Source organism: Stegostoma tigrinum, chromosome 16, assembly GCF_030684315.1.
Source record: "Stegostoma tigrinum isolate sSteTig4 chromosome 16, sSteTig4.hap1, whole genome shotgun sequence".
In the NCBI taxonomy this organism is placed as follows: domain Eukaryota; kingdom Metazoa; phylum Chordata; class Chondrichthyes; order Orectolobiformes; family Stegostomatidae; genus Stegostoma; species Stegostoma tigrinum.
In genome coordinates, this window is record NC_081369.1 from 52,409,419 (window position 1) to 52,428,447 (window position 19,029).

Below are 19,029 nucleotides of genomic sequence, written 5' to 3' on the forward strand. Positions count from 1 at the left end.
GTCTGAAGACAACTTACCCCTCCTTACTGCTGCCTCAGCACATAGGAAAAGCTCCACATTTCAATTTCTGGAATATCCAGCTCATTGGTGTGGGGAAGAACGGAAAACTCTTCAGGTATTTATAGCTTACAGCCAAAAGGCAGGAACTAGTCAAGTTTTATGGAAATTTTGTTTTGGCCATTTCTGGCTTGGGTACATTTTTTTTGTTTCGTAAGGATCCAATGACAGCACAGAATGACATAACACATAATGAGCAGCGTTCCAGAAAATCCTGAAATACAATTAATATTGTCCCAGACAATGAGGACAAAAATTCATTTCCAGGGTGCATAAAGGAGAGATAATTCCAATAGAAACTGCGAAGGATTTGAGCCCTCTGGGTATGGAATTTCATTTGCACCTTGCCAAGTCTGCAGCTCTTTAGCTTTAGTCACTACCTTTGAGAATACATTGAAGGTTGTAAAATGAATTCTAATCAGAAGGGCTTTTCCTTCATAGTATCACTTAATATGCTTATTATCTGAACTGCAGTAAAAGCAGATTTACCAAACAATTTTCCTTGAATCCAGAATGCTTTGCAAGGTGGCAGAGATACACACTGAAAGGACAGTCAGTCTGTTATATTTTATGATTTTACAAAGTTAGACTGGGTTTTCTTAACTCATTGCCATTTTTAAGCATTTTCTGCTGCTAGAACTGAGATGTTGGCATGGCTTTCCCTAATGTGATCAATATTTTAAATAAATGATTCCACTTTCTACTTTAAAGGAAAAGCTCTGAGGATATTTAGAAGTGCAGACTTGCTAAGTGCTGTTAAACCTAGGAAGATTGGTTTTTAATAATTACTGAGAGCATATATCATGTTTCAACACTCTTAGTAAAAAGTCCCTCAACAAAATTATTTAAATCACATCAGAACATCAATGTGTCTCTTCCTGCAGCAATGACAGGAATATATTGCTTGTAGCAGGTCTCAAAATGCAGCTAAGATCTTTGAACCTACTTCCAAGCACTGAAATAGTCAGGATACTTTACATGAAGAATCAGGAAGAGTAGACACTAAATGTGTTAAGCATTGCCTCTTTTAAAAAGTATTCCAACATTTGAGTGATCATAAGGAAATGAGAGCGTGTGTGAGAGTGTGCATGTGCATGTTCGCACGTGCTTGTGGGGAGGGGACCGGAGGAAGGGATTGAAAAAGAATGACAATGGGCTGATAATCCAGCGTATCTTTTAAATTGCAGCTGCAATTCCTGTTGCAGCTGCATTACCAAGGGATTCGGATCATAATTTTAGTTAGGCTCACCAAGGTTTTATTAATTGACAATTTATTTTCATTGCTGATTACTAATAGCACTCTCATCATCACATTGCACTAGCTAAGCAGAGTGAGACATTACGGATTGCATGTTTAAAGCAAACGCATCAATGTCAGACTTTCAAAGTACTTTGGGTTGAAAAAGAGGAAAAATATTTTTCTTAATGTAAGTGATCATTCTTTAGCTATGAAAACGTTCTTCAGTTATGACATGCCATTCTTTACCTAGGTCAAGAAATGAGAATCTTAAGAGTGTTACGAAATAAAAATAGAAATTGCTGGGGAGACTCAACTGGTCTAGGAGCAGTGGCGAGAGAGAGAGAGAGACAGAACTAATATTTTGAGTCTGATGTAAGTTCTTCAGGATATCTTTATTTTAGATTTCTAGCATCTGTAATATTATACTTTTGTACAGTATTAAGGGCCTACCTCACAAGAACTAGCTTCTCCCCACTCCCTCACCTGTCCCAGCTCCCTACCTGTCAAATGATCATTTCAAGATGAAGAAGTGGCCCACCAAGAAAGTTACAGGTGAAGACGACAAAATGAGATGCAGTTAATATTCGACAAAATCACCCACCAAAATAAAAAGACGCATTATCAGTAAGTACTTCGATTTAGGGGAGATCAGACCAAGACAGAATAAGTACTTTAAGAAAACGCCATAGTAGCAATGAAGGGTGTGTCCACCCCATAATTTTCTTAGACATGTTTGAATCCAACCGTTTAGAAATGTTGTTATCAACCTCCGGAGCAGGTGGGACTCGAACCTGGTCTCTCGGTTCAGGGGTGGGGATATTACCATTGCACCACAAGGGCCCTTCAATCAATTTTCTTAGATATAAACATACAAGCTAGGAGCAGTCGGGGACCATACAGCCCTCAATCCTGTTCCTCCATTCTATTAAATCAACCTGATTACTGCACATTTAGCCTACCTGATAACCATCCACACGTCTGCATGCCAAGAATCTATCCACCACTATCTTAGAAATACTCAAACATTCTGCTTCCACTGCCTTTTCAGAAAGTGTTCCAAAACCTCTCAACCAACTGAGAAAAAAATTCTCATCCTCAGTCTTAAACAATCGACCCCTAAACAGTAACTCATTCTAGATTCTCTCACAACAGGACACAGGCGTCCCAGCTGTCAAAATCCAAAACCTTAGTGAACCTTATCTGGTGACTGTTCATTCAATCTAATTCAAAGGTCACGTTCATCTTAAACTCCACTGGCATTTATTATGACAAATAATAATGATGTAAGAATAGTATCAGTGATAATGGGAACTGCAGATGCTGGAGAATCCAAGATAATAAAATGTGAGGCTGGACGAACACAGCAGGCCCAGCAGCATCTCAGGAGATGCTGCTGGGCCTGCTGTGTTCATCCAGCTTCACATTTTATTATGTAAGAATAGTAGCTATGCTACGTACATTAATTTCTAAAAATTAGTCTTAGTTGGATACACTTGAATGCATCTTATAGCAAATTTTGACTTGCTTTGCTTTGATAGAATGAATCATTTGGTGTGGGTTATATTTTAGTTTAGTGGGAGGCTTTGAAGGGAGTAAAGATTACCAAATAATTCTTCCATCAAAGGAGATCTAGCTGACAACACTAGTATCTACTTGAGGATTAATATGGAGCAGTAGAAAGGAGGATACTGAGGTCAGAGAACGAAGGGATATGAGACAGGCTGAAATGATGGGAAAGTTATGGAGGGCAAGGAACGGGACGAACTTCTCACCGAGGCAGAGATTTTCAATTGCTGCGGATTGGGAGCTGTCATTGGCTGATGAAGTCGGGATACCAGGTGACAAGCTAATGGAAAACTAAAACGATGCAAAGTAAAGAAATTGAGTGCACAGACAGTGAACATGCACATGGGAGCTCAAACATCGTTAGAACAGAGGTGGGGTAAAAGTGGCTGAATTGTTATGTAAGTAGCAGTTATGCAGTAATAGTCAAGGATGGGGTTTGAAACAAAGTTTTGGGATACATACCAGTTGATCAGCCTCAGTGAGCCACCATGATGGGGACAAAGGCAACAAAACTGTGACTTTGCCATGAAGTTGAATCACTCTGAGGGAGGATATTCCAACTCATTCTCAACGTGATGTAGTATAAACAAAGCTACTACAGCACCAATGTAAAGCAAGTTGCCGGCAGCAAAGATTTGGAAAATGATCCCAATAATTTTCTGTAACAGAGGAAAGGAGCTGGCTAGAAATGCAATCTTGGAACAAAAGTGAAGGGTGACTGTATAACTGGGGCAGTATTTGCACTGGCTGCAATGAACCATCTCAGTATAAACAAGAGAAGAAAGAGTAGTTGTTGAGTAAAGGCAGACCACAGGGGCAGAGAAGGATGGAGAGAGTGTGTGAGATGGGTGCTTGGGAATCTGCGGTGAGGTGAAACCAACACCATTATGGAATTTCTTCCCACAGGCCAGTTAATGCACCAGTGAGGGAATAAAAAAGGGGCTTTATTGGCCACAGTTTGTTTGTGGACCCACAATCAGAATTCCACAAGCCACAGCGAGGGCATTCACCAATGCTGACACACAGTCCACTTAAAACAGTCAGATTACCCAAGCAATTTAAAAATGCACTGCTAAACAAAATAGGCAGAAGCTTTTGAAGAGAGAGAGAGAGAGAGATTGTGTGCAAGAAAGGATGGGATGGATTGTGTTGGGGAGGGGTGTGGTGGCAGAAACAAAAGAGCTGGAGAAAGCAAAGACCCTCCAGCTGGTGCTTGGTAACACGCTGATAAAGGGAGGAACCGTGCGTAGAAACAGAGAAAGGTAGCTGTTGATGCATCTTACCTGGGAGGTAGTACAGTGGCGGCTTCAGTCCAAACATGGTTTTAAACTTACAGTGTCATTGTTCCTGACCAAAGCAGAGCAGCAAGCATGAATGATTTGTACAGGTCCACAGATCAAGGTGTTCTTGTCATTGAGTAGAGCAATCAGACAGTCAGTCCCAGATCCACATTGCGCTCAACTGATCACTAAGAACACTGTGAAGCCCCTGAACAGCTGCCATCCCCAGATCCTCATTGCTTTCAAATCAAAAACAGAAGTGTCCTTTTTTAAAAAAAGAGAATTGGAGGGGGTTTCGGGGGTAAGGTGGGTCTGGCCAAGGGGACAGTGGTCAAGATGGTGAGGAAACATTCATTTCTTGTTCTGCTTCAGACGAGACTTGAGGGGATCCAATACTTCTCTTCCGCTCACTCATCAGAATGTCAAGGTCGGAGGGAGGGAGGCGGGAACAGAAGTTCCAGGCAGCGGCAAACCGGAGCGGATCTAGTCCTCTTCCCCGGGGTTCCACAGCACACCTCCTCGGGCAGAGAGAGAGAGAGAGAGAGAACAGGAACAAACACACACACACAAACACACATAGAGGGGGGGAAGAAATTCGCTCCTCCTCTTCACACACCAAAAGCCACCACAGCCGTCGATCAATCTTCATGCAGGAATCATTAGCTGTAAATTGGCGAGTCTGCTTGAATGACAGCAGATTTGTCACTCTTAATGAAAGAGTGAGGTTCGAAGAGCCGGCGGCATCTGTTCAGCGCCCTCGGTCCGGGGGCTCAGGGAAGCTCCGCTTTCGTCCCGGCGTCGATCATAAAGCGAGGCTTCGCCAAAAATGCTTCTCTCCGACTGGGCACACCGCCCCGAGCTGTGCAGGGAGGGAGAGTCCGCTGTTTCAATCATCAGACAAGCAGGGGAGGGAGAGTTAGCAACCGAGCCCGCAGCTCCCTGAACATCAACTCCGAGCCTAACGGGGGGGGGGGGGGGGGGAGAAGCCGGCTGAAGCTTCTGTGACTACAGCAACGTGTGGGTGAGACAGGGAGGAGGGACCAAACAGTGGAAAATAACCAACTCTAACCTACCTCCAAGTGACAAATCCGGAAGAGGTTAACGTAGGGGGACACTACGAAGGTGTCTCATTCAATCTCCCAGCGCACTTCAATTGTTTTGCAAATACATAAACTACCACGTACTTTTCCTGCCATTTTAACTCCTTCCACTCCAGGTCAGACAGAACACAGTAAAACTCCCTCCTGAACACTTCCAAGAAGAACCACTTCATTCAGAGAGGCATCCTGCGGGTGTTCCTTCTCATAAATCACATTATTTTCATCAGGCAGTAAGGAACAAAGCACAAAGAGACAGAGAGAGAGGCGACACTCTGACAACAATGGGTTAATGAGACCGAGACGGGAAGGTTGTTCATTTAGCAGCCGCTCGGGTTAAAATACAGAGACACAAACGACCACAAGAATATATCATTCCAGCCCAAACTACTTTGACATCAAAAGCTCGATGAGCAAATGCATTGCGAAAATAAAACCACATCCTCTGTTTTGGTCATCGGGCAAAGATTTTTGTTTTGAGCTGATACCTAGTCTATATTTTTCCACTCAAAGACCCTTCTTTATTTCTATCAAAGACCTCAACATTTTTTTTTAAAAAAGTAGAAGGTCGCTGCAGTTTCGAACCCTCAATCACCAGGCACGCAGCTCCTAACAGCTCACTAGGTGTCTGGGTCTGTATCAGTAACCACAGCAAGAAGAACGCGATAAGCAATCACTTAATCTCTCCCTAACACACTAGCCCCAGCGCTCTCGGCTGCTGAAGGGTTTTTTTTGTGTGTGTGTAATGTTGTTTGAGTGGGAGGGGGGTTGGTTGCTGAGAAGTAGGAGGGCGGAATTGAGCGAAATTATCTGGTCCAGGGCCGTGAAAACACAAGTGCTAAGCATCTGGCCCATTTATTTGCCTGTGACCTTTGAGGTCGAGCCGAGCCTATTATCAGCTGCTGCACTTTGAAGGCCCATTGTTTGGAGGGTTGTCTATGTGTATTCCCTCAGAGAATGCCAGGCTGTCGAACACACACAACACGTCCCTGCTCCTAGGTTCCAGAATGGAAATCGACCAACCCCACAACCCCCCGGCCCGCAAAAAAAGGGCAGACGTTGACAACTTTTTGAAAAATATATAAATCAGTGTTACAACAAAAGGCTTTGCGGCAATTAGTCAAATCAGCAGAGCAGTTGCCATCAGGAATAGCAAAGGGACTCTGCACTTCTGTTAAGATTGTATTACACAGGCAAATGTCATGCATGGCACTGCCGGCTCGCTTTATCTTGCACATCAGTCAAATACCTTCAGCTAATGTACCAAAAGCCATTATTAGTACAGGAAATCCGTAAGCAACTCCTGCAAGTACAATGACAAGGGTGGTAAGAGACCTGTTATTTCGCATGGCTGGGAGCTATGTCCCAGTCTTAAGATTGTGGCAATGCACTGCCTTTCAGCTGCTGTCAATGCTATTTGGGTTGCACTGTGTGTTGGCACCACTGAGAGATTAACTACCACATCACAATTCCTGCAATTAGCCACATAGCAGGTTTGCTGTTTCAAAAGCCCTGCGTAGCTCGAAACACACACACACACATACACACAGCAAACCCTCTTTTGGGTGACTGGTTATTTTTAGTGTTAAGATTATCTGTTAAGGGGTAGAGATAACATAACCTCTACTAAGCTCCCCCATTCTTACACACTGATCCTGTTAAGTCTAGCAAAAATATAACAACATTCTTCCTCTGCAACACTGGCAAGGCGAAATATTTGCATAATTTGGATCAGTTCCTGAAGTGGGTGTTATATAAATGCAAGTCCTTCTTTCAGGTTAAGAAGGAATTTGTATCCTTCGTGACCTAGATGGTTATGAACCAAATGCTGGCAAATGGAGCTATGTTTATATAGGATATCTGGTTGGCATGGACGAGTTGGACCGAAGGGTCTGTTTCTGTGTTATACAACACTATGACTCTACCTCAGCACCGCCACCCCCACTGTAGCCCTGCCAAGAAAAATACACTTAGCAGCCACTGAGGTCCTTTCAAACTGAAAACAGAAAGTGCTTGAGAAACTCAGCAGCTCTGGCAGCATCTGTGAAGACAGGAACAAATAATATTCCAAGAGTGGTGTGACTCTTCTTAGGAACTGAAGAGAGAGCTGGGACAGCAAGGTTTTTGGCTGATGAAATGAGAAATATAAAAAAAAGTGGGGAGGAGAAAGTGAAACAGAAGGGAGAGGTCAGGGGAGGGTTAGAGGGTGAGGCAAATCAGAGGTCACTGGTGTCACAGAATACAGGCAAAGGGAGTGAAAATGGTAGCGAGTTTTGAGAAGATTTGTAGCTCAGGTTGAGGTTCTGGATGTGAGTTTGCTCGCTGAGCTGGAAGGTTAGTTTTCAGATGTTTCATCACCATTCTAGGTAACATCATCAGTGAGCCTCCGACGAAGCGCTGGTGTTATGTCCCGCTTTCTATTTATCTGGTTAGGTTTCCTTGGGTTGGTGATGTCATTTCCTGCGTTGGTGATGTCATTTCCTGTTCTTTTTCTCAGGGGATGGTAGATTGGCTCCAAATCAATGTGTTTGTTGATGGAGTTCCGGTTAGAATGCCATGCTTCTAGGAATTCTCCTGCATGTCTCTGTTTGGCTTGTCCTAGGATGGGCGTGTTGTCCCAATCAAAGTGGTGTCCTTCCTTATCTGTATGTAAGGATACGAGTGATAGTGGGTCATGTCGTTTTGTGGCTAGTTGATGTTCATGTATCCTGGTGGCTAGCTTCCTGCCAGTTTGTCCAATGTAGTGTTTGTCACAGTGAAAATGATTGCAAAGAAGTGGGACAGGTCCAGAGTAAATGTTAATACAAGAATGTAGGTCAGCTCTGCTGAAAGCACAACCAAGAAAACCAGGTATTTTTGTGGGATGGAGGACAAAATAAACGACAGAATTTATGGTCTTCAGTCAGAATTGTACAGTTGTACAACACAGAAACAGACCCTTCAGTCCAACTCATCCATGCCGAACAGCTATCCTAAATAAATCTAGTCTCATTTGCCAGCATTTGATCAGTATTCCACTAAACCCTTCTTATTCATATACCCATCCAGATGCCTTTTAAATGTTGTGATTGTACCCTTCTCCACCACTTCCTCTGGCAGCTTGTTACATACATGCACCACCCTCTGCATGAAAAAGTTGACACTTAGATCCCTGTTATATCTTTATCCTCTCACCTTAAGTCTATGAAGTGGTTAGCATTGCTGCCTCACAGCATCAGGAACCCAGGTTCAATTCCAGCCTCAGGCAACTGAATGCATGAAGTTTGCATGTTCTCCCTGTGTCTGCACAGGTTTCCCCTGGGTGCTCCAGTTTCCTCCCACAGTCCAAAGTTGAGCAGGTTAGGCAGATTGGCTATGCTAAATTGCCCATAGGCGTGTGTAGATTATAGGGGGAATGGGTCTGGGTGGGATGCTCTGAGATTCAGTGTGGGTTTGTTGGTCCAAAGGGCTTGTTTCCACACTGTAGGGATTCTATGCTCTCTGGTTTTGGACTCTCCTACCCTGGGGAAAAGACCTTGGCTTTTCAACCTATTCACATCCCTCATGATTTTATGAACTTCTATTAGGTCACTCCTAAGCCTTCCGAGCTGCAGGGAAAATAGCCCCAGCATTTCAAACCCTTGCTATAGCTCAAACTCTCCAACCCCTGGCAATATCCTTGTAAACCTTTTCCGAACCTTTGCAAGTTTCACAACATCTTTCTAGCAGACATTGAACTGAATGCGCTTTCGAAGTCTTGTCATTCTTATAATTCAAAATGTTATGTTGCAAGCTTTCACCAACAGCAGTGTTTGCAAGGTTGAGGTTTACAAATAGATCAGGACAGGTGAGGATGGCAAATTTCCTTCCCTAATGGCCTCTAGAGTGCCAGATAGGTTTTCAGAAGACCCTATGATAACATCCTGGTCACTATTATAGCCACAATTTCACTAACTAAATTTGAATTCCACCAGATTCTATGGTGGGATTTGAACCCATGTCACAATAACATTCGACCAGCACTGTGGCCCAGTGACATTAATACTATACCATAATCATCTCCTCATACAGCCAGGCAAAAGTGCAGGGCTCCATGCAAAAGTCAACAGTTCCTCAGGACTTCAATTACATTTTTATTGGAGCAAGATTTGAACCAACGAACTTCGGTCTCAATTCTGCTACCTGCTGAGTCATAGCTGACATTTTTACACGTATATTAAATATCAGAGTAAGATATCCATGAGCGTAACAAAACCAAATTCAACAGCAGCCACGCCTGTCTCAATAATGATGTGGAGGTGTTGGTGCTGGACTGGGGTGGACAAGGTCAAAAATCACGTGATACCAGGTTACAGTACAACAGCTTTATTTGAAAGCACAAACCTTTGGAGCCTTGCTCCTTCTTCAGGTGTTACACCTAAATCTAACACCTGAAGAAGGAGCGAGACTCTGAAAGCTTGTGTTTTCAAATAAATCTGTTGGACTCTAACCTGGTGTCTTGTGATTTGTGACCATGTCTCGGTAAAACAGTGACACCACATCCCAACTAAGTAGCAAGCTTGCTGTAGACTGGGGACAACCTTGGGATCTCTGCTCTGCTCAATGAAGCAGCCACTGAACCCACTGAACTGGAATGTTTAGATTCAACAAAACAAAGAACAGAGAACAGTACAGCACAGGAACAGGCCCTTCGGCCTACCAAGCCTGTGCTGACACATGACACCTTTCTGAACTAAAAATCTTCTGCCTCTTCGCTGTCTGACTCCCTTGAAAATAAGATTGGAGCTGATAAATTCTGTGGAAAAGCTCATTTTAGTTGTTCAGTTTGAAGAAATTTTGTCAACACATTTAAATCATAAAAAAATGCTGTTAAACACGTCCAAAGCATGATTATATAAAACTCAATTATCTCTGCCCCTCATATGGTATGTGGAATTGTGCACCGTATTCATTTTCTCTGCCACACAAACAACTGCGCTATTGTCGAAGTAAATAATTACTGCTAGTTCAGAACAGCCTTCCATTTACTTTAATAGACTGCCTTTGGAAACTAAAAATTCCCTTCTGTTGCTGCACAGCCTATTGATAAAAATGGCTTCACTAATCACGGCAATAAATCGGCCCTAATTATAACAGGAACCTATTTATCGGGAAATTGTGGGCGGGGTGTTATCAGGGTAACCTGCTCATTAATGCAAATACCTAGAATGAAATAGCTGGAAAACTAGATGAGATTCCACCTCAACTTTGCACTCTCTGTGCACCAGGTGTCAAGGGATAACCTGCCTCAAGCTGCTGTTTATTTTGGTATCATTTCAATTCGGATACTGGGAGGTCAATGTCTATGAGGCAGCTCCAATGTTTATGCTGTGGCATGTCCTTAAGCCTGTGTTGGCACCACTGCAGTCGCAGTTATCTTTGGTTTATGGGTCTACCTCCAAGCTTAGGGAAGGCGGATTCATTAGGATATCAGGGGCCTGCATTCTCAGTTCCTCACAGACAATCTGAAATGGTGGCTGTTATTGCTAAGAAAAGTGTTGCTACCAAATATTCAAAAACAAAGCTAAAATGTCACAGGTCCATAAAAAAAACTTGACAATACACGCTCTTAGAGAAACAAAAACATCAAAACTCATTTTTTAAGTGTACCATTTAACTTTGTTATGATCCCAGTGGATGGTACTGCTAAAAAAAGTCCTATCCTAGAATTAAACCTGGCTTGATTGATCACGAATAACACAGTGTGGAGCTGGAGGAATACAACAGGCCAGGCAGCATCAGACGAACTCCTCTGTGTTATCTCTGACTTGACCATCTGCAGTTCTTGCCATCTTTGATTGATCATAATTTGCTTTTGTTGATTTGGTCAACTAGGAGCTTAATCATTGAGCCATGCACACATTAGACTACATGTTATGCAGAGATTACTACTCTCAAGACAAAATACGCCATCTATATATCAAAGACAGTTACAATGATCTTAAAGTACACAGTAAAACAAAGTCTTAGCCTGTTTCCCAACACTGTTTGCTACAGAGACACAAACCCAGAAAGTGCATGCCTATCTTAACTCTTCAATGTTTGGCTGAACTGATTCCCTACTGTTGCTGTGCTGTGGACCGTGGAGACAATTCTATGAGTATGAGTACCTTCTAAGTACAGACATGAGCTTCTTACAAATCTGAGAGCTTAAGTTCCAAAAACCTGCACATTTCCAACCAACCTTTCCTGGTTTGGAAGTTTCAAGAATTAAATGCTTTTGCTGAGATGATTTGTTCCTGAATTGCTCTACTTCTCTCTAGAAGCAAGACTAAATTGGCTTCTTATCCTAACACTTGTGTCTTCTGATCTGAATAGGAAAGTCATTGGCCTTTCTTACATGTTTATGCTACCTGTCATAAACCCATCAGTATAAACATACTTCCATTAACACCACAGGATATGCAGTTACCTGCTTTATGATAAAATGTTGGATATAAGTCATTGAATAGATTGGGACTTTCTTCACTTGAGTTTAGGAGATTGAGGGGTGACCTTATAGAGGTTTATAAATTCATGAGGACCATAGATAAGATGAATAGCAATGGTCTGTCCCCTTGGCTGGTGACAGGGTAAAGATTTGAAAAGGTGCAACTTTTTGTTTTTACACAGAGCATGGCTTGTACGTGGAATGAGCTGCCAGAGGAAGTGGTGGATGCAGGTACAGTTACATAATTTAAAAGACACTTAAATAAGTATGTGATTGGAGGGATAGGGGCCAAAGGCAGGTGGGACTAGTTTTGTTTGGGAACATGGTCAGCATGGGCTAGTTGAACCAATGGGTCTCGCTCCATGTTGAATGACTCCATGGCACTGTTTTGGAAGAACTCCCTGATTTTTTTTAGAAAAGAAAACCCTTCACAAAAGCAATCAACACACTTCTCAGTCTCTATTTAGAAATCCCAACTATCTTGTTCCAGGAGGATGATTTCCTAGCCTTCTTGTAAGTTGGGCACTGTGGAACAACCATTAAAGTCATTTTTCTAAGATATATACTTTCTTAAGTTAGTTGCCTCTCATGGCCTCTGAATTTGACACCACATTCTTTTTAAAGAGCAGACAATTTTCTGGACTCTGCTGGAACGCCAATCTCTGTGTCACTTATTCTTGGAATACAGGAAGTCAGTCTACAGGTCCTACTGGAAGCATCAGATTGCCAGGTTTATATTACATCATGCTGTGGGCAAGAATGCTGCCTCTCTCTTCCCCAAGAGCATGCACATTCATATCTAAAAGGGCCCTAGGGTTTGTAACCTTTTCCCCTTTCCTTGGGGAAACACCTTGTGTTCTAGTTGTCACATTCAAACCCCATCTCGCCACACCCTAACCCCAGAAATTCACTGTGCACTGAACTGTGAGCAAAAAAAAGCCCACATCCTGCTTGTTGTATGACTGCTGTACCTGGGTGGGTCGATGTGTTGCCACAAACCCTTTTGGTTATGGACTGATTATAATCTCCCTTGCCCACCCCCAAAGTGCTTCCTCTTCCTGTAGTTAAGTGGTGGCTCTGTAACTACATCTCGAATAATTCTAGTTGGGGCCTGAATCTTGTCCTTTGCAGCATCTCATGATAGACATGACTTAGTGAGGCATGCTCAAGATAATTCATCCATCACAATGTCCCTCTCACATCTAGAACGGTTTTTGTAATGCTTCTCATGTTTCTACCTCCACCTGAATCTCCAGTCCTTGTGTTTCTCTTGACTCAAGAGAAATTTCAGGCCAACCAACTTAAAATTGTCTTCAATATTTGTATCTGTGTCCCCTTCTTTCACATTTATAATTTACATTAATGAACTGTATTTTGTCAATAATGTACACCCTGTGAATTCACCACTTTGCCATTTCTGAAGTTCTCAATCCACAAGACCTCCTTCAATAAAGCCAAGGACTGTAGACACATGGGGACACAACTCTTGGGCAAATCCTCCTCCAAGACACACACCATACTACTTTGGAACTATATTGTTCCTTCACTCTTACTAGGTCAAAATTTTGGAACACCCGTCCTTGCCAGCATTCTGAACGCCTCGCCACCACCTTCTCAAGGTCAATAAGGACTGGCGACAAATGCAGTCCTTGCCAGCATTCGTGAATTCATTTTTTTAAGAAATATTTACTTCACTAGCATCAAGCCTGCAGGAACCCAAGGGGTGTCAATCTGTGTGTTCCTGGAAGCTGGCAGGCCACAATGTGGAACTTATGCTTCACATGCATGTAGCCATTCACCAAAAGACTTGCATTGGACTCGAAATGCTAACTCCGTTTCGCCCTCCACAGACTTTGTCAGAGCTGCTAAGTTTCTCCTGCACTTTCTGTTCTTATTAATATTTCAGCTTTGAGAAGCTCAGTCTCAGGATCTGAGTCCATTAGCATCAATGACAGAGATACAACATGAAATGGTGTTAAACTGCAGCAATACCTTTGTGCGTTCTGGATATTGATCGAAAAACAAAACCCAAGTAAACTACACAAACCAAGTGTTCAAGCATTAAACCGTAACAGGTGAGAGAGATGAACTGGGCAATCACTTCAAAGCATTGGCCCCATGGCGTGCAATTCCCTGCATGTTCTCAAGGCTATTAAGTAGACTTTTGTTTCTGGTACTCCTGACACAGAACATAAGCTGATTTTATCGGATGTTAGGACAATATTTATTGTGGCAGACAATAACTCACTGGTTGCTAGGGCATAATGGTACTCTTGCAGGTAGCCATCCTACGCTGAGAATGCCAAAGTTTGAATATAACATGTCCGTGGATTTTGTTTTCAGACCATGCAAAAGGGAATGAACCCCCTCACGTAAATTGTTAATGCAATTCCAGGCAAGTGACTTCACATTATGAAACATCATATTCATCTTAGGTCTGTGAAAGCTCCAGAAAATAGAATCTGCCTTAAAATAAAAATCAATTTTTATTGAGTATATTCATAAGGTAACAAGTCATACAGACTTTGCAGGAGGTATAACACTTCATATTAGATTCATGGACTGTTACAAAAGAAAGGTTTTTATTCCCTTAATAGAGTTGGCCACATGCCACAATGATACACAGGTCTTGAGACCCTTAACACTTCCAACCAGATAATACACTTTGTGGCTGATTTAGCTTCATCTCACATTGTAAAAGAGAGCTGAAAGCATTCAGTTCACACAAGGTCCCCTGGATGGGGCCAAAGGTTGTGCTCACAGATTTGGCGTCTGAGATTGGACCTGAAGCTCAGTTTCTGACCACACAAGTCTACTATTGCAAGATTCAGAATCACTGAATGGCTACAGTACAGAAAGAGGCTGTTCATCTTGTTATATCTGTGCTATTTCTCTCAAGAAGCAAAGCACCTAGAAGCCCTTTCTTAGTTTTTCTCTGCGCATTCTCACTTAACAGATAATAACCCAATTTCTTTTTGAATGCCACAACTGAATCTACATCAACCACATTCTCAGGCACAGCGCTCGAGTCTACCACTAGTCACATGAAAAAAGTTTTTCCTTGTTCCAAAATTGCTTCCTTTGCCAATTTCCTTATATCTACGCCCTCTTGTTCTCAACTCTTCCATCAATGGCAACAGTTTCTCCCTGCCTAGTTTGTCCACACCTCCTTTAATTTTAAATCTTTCTATTGAACTTCCACTTAACTTTCTCTTCTCCAAGGAACACAGTTCCAACTTCTCCAAGCTATCACAGTAATTCCTCATTCCTGGGATCATTCTTGAAAATCTTTTTTGCAGTTTTTTTTTCTCTAACACTTTCTCATCTTTCTTCACATGTGGCACTCAGGGCTGAACATGGGTTGAGTATTTCTTCTTTTGTTTATTCATTTCATGGACTGTGATCGGTCCTGTCAAAGCCAGCATTTAGAGTCAACCACAGTCACTTGTAGACCATGTAGATATGAAAGACAGATTTCCTTCCCTAAAGGGGCATTAATGAACCAGATGACAATCAACAATAATTATCACTGTCTTAGACAATCTTTATATTGCCGATTTATTAATTAGTGGGAATGGAACCCCTGTCATCTCGTATCCTTGTATCTCTTTCTACCATTTTCCTGCCTTATGTTTTGCAACCTCTTCCAGAGTAAGAGTCTGCAGTCAACAAACACAAAAAGCTTTCCACTCCTCTCTTATTCATTTCCCCTTTCCCTGTGCCATGGTCTCCAAGGCTGCTTACCCCCATGCTCCAAACCCACGTCTCCCAAATCTTTACCCTCACTGTGGCTCGCCTTTCCAATGCTTGAGAATGATCATGATCCCTCAGTGAGAACCGGGAGAGTGGAAGAGGGATGCTGCGAGAGCTGGGACTGTTAGAATGGGAGTACGGTAATGGTCAGAGCCCTACGGCAAACATTGCTGCCCTGCAATTCGCAACCCCCAAATATCAGCTCGCAACCTCACTGTAGTTGAGACTAAGATCAGCAATGATCAGGTTAAATGGCAGAGTGGGCTCGAAGGGCTGAATTGGGTACTACCGTTCCTAAATTCTATGTCAGTGCACATGACGCTGTTTGAGGTCCCAAACCCCAAACTGGGAAGCACAACTCTGAACACTGCAATGAAAATTCTCTACCTCTTCCTTTGACCAAGATGTTTAGCTCAGTTGCTGTTCAGCTGATTTGTGATGCAGAGTGATGCCACTAGCATGGGATCAGTACCCACACCAGCTGAGGTTACCATAAAAGACTTTCCGACTCAACCTCTCCCCCCACCGAGGCATGGTGACCATCAGGTTAAACCGCCAGCAGTCATCTCTCTGTAATGAAAGAGCAGCCCTATGGTCTGGCAAGACTATGACATCTTTACCTTTACCTATTGCCTGTCTTAATACACTCCTTTACATTAATGTCTACTTCTTTGATGGCTCTGTGATTAAGAATTGATGCATTTTTCTGCACTAATGGTGCTTTGTAAGCGCAAGTTGCTGCTGTGGTCCATTTTTTCCACAAAACATGACAGAGGACACGAAATTAAACACATTCACAGAGCTCAGTTGTAAAGAACCACATCAGGTGTGTCTGTCTACTCTGACTGTACTCCACGTTTGCAGCATCCTTTATACAAGTTCACACCATAAAGGGATCAACCCAATTCATTCAACTTATCAAAACTTTCATTTGCAGTGATTCCTGTCACTTAGATCACATAATAAGGCAGCAGTTAGTTAAAGGCATAAAGTAGGTAGACTGCAGTGACATTGATGCTTCAGGGAGGCTGCGGTGTTACGGTAATGTCAATGGCCTCCTTAATCTGGGGATTCTGGGGCTAGGGGTTTATAGAGTTACACAGCACAGAAGCTGACCTTTTGGTCCAACTTGTGCCAACCAAGTTTTCCAGACAAAACTGGTCCCATTTGCCTGCATATGGTCTATATCCTTCTAAACCTTTCCTATTCATGCACTTGTTCAAACAGCTTGTAAATGTGGTAACTGTACCTGCATCTACCACTTCCTCTTGAAGTTTGTTTCACATACAAACTACTCTCTGTGTGAAAAGGGTGCCACTCTGATCCCTTTGAAATCTTTCTCCTCTCTTCTTAAAAATATGCCCTCTAGTTTTGAACTCACCCACCCTGGGTTGTACTGGGGAAGATGGTGAAATTTTAACCACTCCAAGGAAATCTGCCATTCCTGTCTGGTCTACCGACTCCAGGCTCATAGCAATACGCTGATTCCTAACTGCACTCAATGGGATGGGCAATAAATCTGAGTAGCCTCGGATGATATAAGAATGAATGAATAAGAAATCAGTTAGCATTTTAATCCAATGAGTGGATTAAGAAAGGGGCATTTTATGCATTGCAATATATCTGAAGCAAGGCAGAGATACATGTATTACAGCCCCATGCCTGATTCCGAAAGAGGAATATTTATTCATTACACACCATGGGTCAGTGAGTTGGAAATACAGTACATTCATTACAGTTTCACAGCGGGAATAGGAATTGCATTACAATGTTGTAGGTAGACTAATAAGAGAATACAGTTCCACAGTTTGGCCAGGAAGCATAGCACAAACATTCCAGCCCTATGGGTTATCCAGGGCCACTAATGTATTACAGACCCCAGTGTAAACAAAAAGAATTATAAACACATATTTGGGTCAGCGAGAGCATTGTATGTATTAAAAAGCACTGATGCACTTGGAGGAAAGTAAACTGTTAATTATGTGGAAGCAACAAATGTCCAATAGATGGTAATGACACTAATAAATCTATGGGAGAATAAAGTTATCTGTAAAACAGAACCACTTGTACCCAGGAACTATTTTCCATCAAGGTTGGAATTCTTACATGCACCAGATTATTTGCTGCCTAAGTATGGGTTTCACCCTTGTGAGAATTCACATGGTGTGCTGTCTCTGGTTCTGTATCCAATATTGTTTATCATGCCATTCAGAATTCTTGAAGTCTTCTAGCTACAAGGCTGCACTGCATTGGAAAACACTCTGCAGTCAGGCTCCAAGAGAGCTCGAAGAGGTGAGACTGAGCACATCCAGGCAACTCAAACAGGCTGATTAATAATTCAGGAAGTGAAAATTGACATCAAAAGCTCAAAGCCAGGCCATCTGTGTTATTGGATGATTGTTGGGTGCAATCACACCTGACTGCAGAAAGCGATCCAGACAAGTGTAATACTGCGTCCAATGGGACTCGGGAGGGAGGTGGGGAGAGCAGATGGATAACTAACCGTGCAAATGATGGCAAAGTCACTGTGACAACAACAGTGCTTCTAAATCCCTCATTTGGCAAATTTGCAGGAAGCTCAATTAACTTTTTACATCTGAAATATGTGCACCAGCTTTCCACTTAAAGAGACCATGCCCCTCTCCTTCCTTCTTGTTGATCTGCCTTGGTGAAATGCCAAAGGCATCAGACAGGAGACCTTCACAGATATCTTCCCTTTAAAAGTCTCCTATAATTCTACGTAAAGGGTATGTGTTTATTTGCTAAATTCAGCCTGAGAAGCTGCAATGTTAGCAGAGGCACAGAGGAGCTGGTCCATGTTATTGTCCATATTCCTGTTGAATGAATTCCCATAGCACTGTTGGATTTAAAACCATTGTGATAATCATACAGTTCATCCAAAGCCACTGGCTTTGAAATTCAATTTCACGTAGCGTAATACAGCTTGGAAATAGACCCTTTGGTCCAGCCAGTCTATGCCAAACATAATCCCAAACTAAACTAGTCCCACCTGCCTGACCCGGCCCATATCCCTCCAAACTCTTCCTATTCATGTACTTATCCAAATAACTTTTAAATGTTGTATTTGCACATACATCTGAGGGGAAGAGGTGAAAAGCTGACCTTGGAGAGAGAAAGTGGAGTGCATCCCTAACGTGAGTCCCATTGAGGGAATGAACATTTCAGCAGCCAGGAGACAGGGGTGGGCGGTATGTCACATTCTCTTCTACCTCTGCCGCAACTGATGGTACCCGAGTAACATCAACTGGAGTGGACAGAAGGGACCGATGGAGTCTGGGGCACAGAATCCAGTCTCTGCCACATTATAAAGTAAATCACACCCTAGTAAATCAGGCTCGGAATTTCAACATCATCAAAACAACTTGTTTCCACTCCTTTTAAGAAAATGATCCACTTTATAAAAATAGGAAATGACTCCACACTTTTCTTTTCAGCTTCATAAATTTCTGCAAGAATTGTTCAAGATGTGTTAGGTATTTAAAACAGAGAGTTTCAAGCACTGACAATCTCTGTGAAATCTCCAGAAGCTACAGCTTTTGAAAGCTTTCATATACTTAAAAACAAGGC

At 42.5% G+C, this 19,029-nt stretch overlaps 1 protein-coding gene across 10 annotated transcripts in view; it reads right to left on the bottom strand.

Annotated features, from left to right (window-relative positions):
* Window positions 1-19,029, bottom strand: part of gse1b (Gse1 coiled-coil protein b) — a 760,234-nt gene that overhangs the window by 136,899 nt on the left and 604,306 nt on the right. The window contains exons 1-2 of one of the 10 annotated variants that reach the window (XM_048546478.2): window positions 5,217-5,256; window positions 4,147-5,002 (exon numbers count right to left, since the gene is read on the bottom strand). The exons of 7 other annotated variants lie outside the window; for them this stretch is intronic. In XM_048546478.2, coding sequence (XP_048402435.2) covers window positions 4,147-4,183 — 37 coding nt within the window. In that variant the 5' untranslated portion in view covers window positions 4,184-5,002; window positions 5,217-5,256. Of the gene's footprint in view, window positions 1-3,325; window positions 3,415-4,146; window positions 5,089-5,216; window positions 5,257-19,029 lie in introns of those variants that run through there. 2 more of the 10 variants (XM_048546477.2, XM_048546480.2) reach the window with 2 other exon arrangements.